At 37.3% G+C, this 6,034-nt stretch overlaps 1 protein-coding gene across 2 annotated transcripts in view; it reads left to right on the forward strand.

Annotated features, from left to right (window-relative positions):
• The window catches only part of chrnb1 (cholinergic receptor, nicotinic, beta 1 (muscle)), a 44,928-nt gene that overhangs the window by 24,535 nt on the left and 14,359 nt on the right, over positions 1–6,034 (forward strand). For both annotated transcript variants that reach the window (XM_007578793.2, XM_007578794.2), the window contains exons 2-4: positions 2,863–2,996; positions 4,739–4,783; positions 5,121–5,230. In XM_007578793.2, the coding sequence (XP_007578855.1) occupies positions 2,863–2,996; positions 4,739–4,783; positions 5,121–5,230 (289 nt within the window). The remainder of the gene's footprint in view (positions 1–2,862; positions 2,997–4,738; positions 4,784–5,120; positions 5,231–6,034) is intronic.

Raw genomic sequence — 6,034 nt, forward strand, 5'->3', positions numbered from 1 at the left:
CAGAGGATGAAAGAGAGAGACCACCCGCAGAGGGTGAGAAGGGATTTTTTTTTAATATATTACTTATTATAATTATTAGTAATATTATTAATTTCACTTAAAAACGTGAAGAAAGTGTGACAACTTTGCCGAAACATGTTGTTTGAGCTTTCACGGTGTCCGTAGTTCCCCAGATGAGCGCGACGAACAAGCGTGTGCTTGCTACGCGCGTGCTTTCTCAGTGTTCATCACGAGCACGCGCGTATTTTGCCGCGTGGGCAGGGCGGAGCGGCAAGAAGACGAAGGGGGAACCGTATCTGATGGGGAAACGCGGATTGACATAACACCTGTGTATGTTCTTATTACTAGTAACGTTGGCTATTTTTCAAGACGACATTAGCATGTTGTTGGTGTTTTTCTGGGAAATGTATTTTCTTTGATGTCTTTATGTGTAAACACTTCATTATTAATTTAACTGGTCATTTTTACCTGGACATGATAAAGTTAACGAAAATATTGAGCCTCTTGTTTAAACAGAGGACTGTAGAGTACCCAAAAAATGTTCTCAAGTAAGAGTAGCGTTACTTCGACATATTTTTACTGAAACACAAGTAAAAAGTAGTTGTCCAAAACGTCACTCAGATAACAGTAAAATATATTTGGTAGAATGTCTACTAAAGTACTGAGTAATAAAATCAGTTTCTTTCAATATAAAACTTTAATAAACAAACAAACTTTTTTTTTATCAAATATTCACCAGAAACGGACAGGAATTGTTATTGTAGTATAATAATAATAATAATAATAATAATAATAAAAATAATAATAAATGTATTCCTTTATTTGTACATTGCTATGAAAATATACAGTTTTGTTCATTGACCAGCAGGGGGCAGGATCACCTCAGTTTTAGCTGGGGGGTGGGGAGGTCGCCGTACTGCTAATGTACCGCTAATGTACGCTAATTTTTACTCAGTCCATGCTGAGGACTGTGACTCCCCAGTGTTGAAGCACTGAGTAGTGACAGTGATTGTCCAAGTGTGCCGTTTGGAGATACTGAATGGAGACTCCGAATGGCACACTTGGACAACACCTGTACATCCTCATAAATAAATGTCCAAAATGACATTTATTTTTTGTGCTATTCATCATCATTCTTGAAATCCACGAGCAGAATACTTTATTCAGCAGATTTTGTTGAAGCAAAATTGTTCAATTTTTTGTGTGTTTCAAACATAATAGCTACAAACTACTTACAGTTAGAGTATTTTGACTGCAAAAATGGAAAATTTAGCTTGTCTTCTTCAAAAAGAGACCAAGCTTTTGCATGTACTCCAAATTGTTCAAGAACAGCAGCTGATTTAATTTGGGTATGTCTTTTCAGGCATTTTTGGTGATTTTGGTCCTGCCAGTTAAGGGGTTAAACACTTTTTTTATTTTAAACTGAAAAAGTGAAATTAAAATAAAAACTATAAGTAAAAATTTTAAACTTCTTTTAAAATTTTGAAATTCTGTTATTTTTATCATTATACCATCAAATAATTACAAACAGAGAAACCGTACTGATCCAATTTCCATCTGAGGGCCTTTCTTTGCAGAAATCAATGATTTTCTTGACTTCATCTGATTTGTTGATGGACCTCCGACGAAACGGAGTAAAACTCTTCTGACAGTGATGATTAAACCAAACCAGTTTTTGCCCGTTTTTAAATGATGCTCTTCACCTTTTTCAGTTTAAAGAGCTGCAAAGAAGTGAAACACACTTTATGTGAATCCTCGCTAAAGAAACTACAGCTTGTTTTCTGTTTTAAAACCAGAGATCTGGTTGTTGTTCTGCACCCAGTCTTGGTATTTCTGCGTTAAGCAGCCAGTCAGAACCTCCTCCTGTCTCTGAGCAGCATCGCCTCCCTGAGCCTCGCTAATAGCGGCGCCTCGCTGGGTGATTGTTGTCATTTATTCCTGTCAGGTCAGATTGTGCTGGAGCCACAGCGAAGCCAAACGTGATGGATGCCACGTCACCAGTGCCACTGATTATAAATGCTCCTAACCTTCCAACACCAAGGAGGAAATGGGGGCGACTTGTGTGCAGAAATTCAGTTTAAGGGGAAGAAATGTGGTTTTAATAGCGCAGCACTGAAGTCGTCAAAGATCCTTCACTCTAAAATAACGGCACAGGGTTTAAAGCCAAGTTATCAACTATTTTGAGTTTTTAAAGATCTGACTTCTTTGAGTTTTGGAAGGAGTTCTCGATTAGTTAATTTAGTTAAATATTCAAAGATTTTGCGTTAATTGACAGTTAAGTTGGGTTATTTTAATTTATCTTAAAGCTACAGTACGCAACTTTTATTAAAAAAAGTATTTGTTTACATATTTGTTGAAACTGTCACCATGTTACAGATAATCTGTGAAGAAAATTGGCTTCTTTGCCTTCTCCCAGTGCTAGTTAGAAACAACCAATCAGAGCCAGGAGGCGTGTCTTGGCGTGTCAATCACTCTTTTGCTTTCTTCTTTGGTACAGCTAGTTGGGAATGCTACAGCTAGTTAGCATAGCCACATTCAATGGCAGTTAAGCAGTTTTTCTGTAACGGTATGTTCCACATTTAGCAGCATGATGTTGATTGACAGCACTAAGACCCGCCTCCTGGCTCTGATTGGCTGTTTTTGGTTGGGAGTGGTTCATTCAAGAGGTGGAGGAGACTGATCTTTTCACAGATTGTCAACATGGTGACAGTTTAACAAATATGGAAAAAAAAATTTTTTATAAAAGTTACATTACCGTAGTTTTAAAGATGTCTTGTTTCCTGGTAACCGTTGATTCTTTTATCTCTGTTTTTCTTCCACGTTCTCCTTCCCATGGTGTTTTCTGCTCTTTGTGTTGTTGAGGCGCTGTGGAGGCAGAGCAGGCCTTGATGAAGAAAGTCTTCACTGACTACAACCTGAAGGTCCGGCCGGCTCGCACCCCCGAAGAGAGGGTGGTGGTCCGCGTGGGGATGATCCTCTCCTCCTTCGTTGGGCTGGTGAGCAAATATTTTACCTTTTATTTCCTGTTACGTCCATTAGAAAACTTTCCTGTTGATGTACAGACTATGTGGCTACACCACTCTCCTCAGTCTTGGCTGCTTTTAGAAGCACTTGAGAAACAAATAGAAGAATAAAAACATACAAAATATAAATTTTACATTACAGGTCCCCTTTAAATTGAGAGTGTTGTGGCTTTTGGTAATTAAAGCTTCATAACATCGATGTAGACGTCAGGATACGGAACAGCTGAAGCCCCGGTTGCCTCCAGTGAAGGTCAGCCTGCTTCCTTAAAGGAACAGGACTCTTTTGGCTCTGAAGGGACGCTGTGTTGGAAACGAGACGCTTGTTTGTCCACAGGTGATCAGTTGTCAGTAATGGCACAAATGTGTTTCAGAGCCCCGCTCTGCTCTGATGTCGCTGCAGCTGCCTTGCTAACATTCCTGTTTGTGTTTTAAATAGCCAGTCAAGCTCAGAAAGTCAGAGACAGAAGAACGGAAATCATTTCAGCTTCAGCTTACTCGTCCAAAAATATTTTTAAAACTATCAATATTATGATGTTTTGGACCATTATTGTGCTTGTCTGACAACAACAAGCATGTTTTGCTTTGCAAGCAGAACCTTTTCGGCTGCATTCAAACAATTTATTTATTATTAACTCAGATTTTTGTTGGATCCGTTGCAGTTTTTTACTTGTTGTTTTACATCTTTCTATGTTTACATAATGGATTAATTTAGTTCATGTGCACATAAGTGACTTTCTCCATTTATTTTCATATTGCAACCAAAAACTTTAATTTATTTTAGGGGGTTTTGGTGTGATTGACCAACATATATATGGAGAGTCGATCATGCCACATTCCAATAAATAAATTACTTTTTAAATAATTATTTAAATGTGTAAATACAGAAACCATTTATTCAAATATAGAATTAATTGTCTCTGTTAAATATATTGATTTCATTTTAAAAACTACATATTTCATGTAGCTGTGCCTACAACTTTCAAACTTATTGGGCGGGATTACGGGAGACTCTGACGCCTGATTGGCTGCTTCATACAACAACTCAAGTCAACTTTCTGCTTAGTTTGTTACGACTCTGATGTCAATATTTTTTTTTAGGAGCTGCCATAATTTCACCAAATGTTGAACTCAAAACAGAAGACATAGGCAAACAGTTTTCTGTTTTTTTATTGAAACACGTAGGTTTTTGTCTTAAAGGTGCAGTACGTAACTTTTATATAAAAACATATTTTTTGCATGTTTGTTAAAACTGTTGCCATGTTGTGACAGTAAAATATGAGACAAATAATCTGTGAAATTATCACTCTCCTCCATCTATTACTGTTTGAAAACACCAAACCAACCAATCAGAGCCAGGAGGCAGGTCTTAGCGCTGTCAATCATCCTCATGTACTCACTGCTACATCTGCTAATAGTGGAGAAACATTTGTAACATTTGTAGCTATGCTAACTAGCCTTAGCATTCAATGCGCTACACTAGCTGCAGCGTATTAAAGAGCGCACACAGCATTGTGATTGACAGCGCTAAGCCCCGCCTCTTTGCTCTGATTGTTTCTAGACATCACTGGAGACTTTTTTCTTTCACAGATTCTCTGTCTCATTCCAAACTGTCATGACAAAATGACATTAAATAATTTTGTTATAAAAGTTTCATACTTGTCAGAGAATCTGAAATGTTTCAGATTATTAACACGCTGTTTCACATTTCCTTTCAGAATATGAAGAATGAGGAAATGAGCACCATTGTTGTCATGAACCTGGTAAGTTTAATGCAGTTCAGCTCTGTTTGTTGGTCCAGAACCACTCAGTAGTTTCTGGTTCTGATCACATTTTACGGTCGTTTCCATATTCAGAACAGAACAGTTGGAGTTCACTAGGCAGAATTAAAGCGTATGCAAATACTGTTATTTTCATGCAAATGCAAGGAAAATCACCCCTGAGGACTCGAATTAAAGTGGCGGAAAAACGAGAAGAGGGAGAAAAAGTGATGAAATGACAAAATGCTTCGCGTTTGTACTGAATGGGTAAAGTTTCTTCCTGCTGTTTTTTTTTTTGTTGCTGTTTTTCTAAACATCTACAAACTTTCTGTTCCTACAGGAATGGACGGATTATCGGCTCACCTGGAAACCCAAGCAGCACGATGGGATTGAGGTGCTGCGCGTCCCGTCTGGGAAGGTGTGGCTTCCTGACATCGTTCTCATCAATAAGTAAGTAAATCAGCTTTTTATTTGTACTTTGATGTAAATAGAGGGATATGATGATCTTTACAACTTTTTCTTTTCAAATTTCTTCTGACATGATAAATTAATTTATTATAACTTTTACATCAGAGGAATGAAATGAGCTCAAAGTTGCCAAACGTTGCCTAGCAGCAGTGATGTCCCAACAGGAACACCAAATATGGGCATTAATGAAGAACCAAAAGGACAATCCCAAAAAAAAAAAAGATAAAAAGTATCCAGCTCAAATCTGAGTTTATAAGGTGAAGATGGAAAAGGCGATATGTCCAAGTAGAAGGAGAAAATCAGGTGAAATGTCAAGGAGCAGCAGTTTGGAGACCTAGCAAACCAGCACCTTACCTGGAGATTTAAAGGCTTCCTGTAGAGAGACCATGACAAATGTGAACAAAACCGTTCATGTTCATGAAAATAAAAGGCTGTCAAATGGAATTGAATGATATTTAAAAATCCTCCAAAGGTGATAATACAGATTTCAGTAGGAACAGATGCTTATTTTCTTGTTCCTCTCTTTCTGATCTGTGACCTTTAGCCTTTTGGGAAATGTTACTAGTGTCCATTGTGAATCAAACCTTAAAATAAAATAAAATCAAGCAAATAAAGTAGCTCATTATTTTTGTTCATCCAAAACTTGAAAGGGATTTCTACAACAATGTATTAGGGTCACTGTAGAGAGACAAAAATGAATACATTTCCTCCAAAAATTCATCATTTTTGTGACTAATCTCAGAAATTCGACATTTGAAATTCTGATTTAAATTCTTTTTCTTTTTT

The sequence above is a fragment of the Poecilia formosa genome, unplaced genomic scaffold (genome assembly GCF_000485575.1).
Source record: "Poecilia formosa unplaced genomic scaffold, Poecilia_formosa-5.1.2 Scaffold492, whole genome shotgun sequence".
Taxonomy (NCBI): Eukaryota; Metazoa; Chordata; class Actinopteri; order Cyprinodontiformes; family Poeciliidae; genus Poecilia; species Poecilia formosa.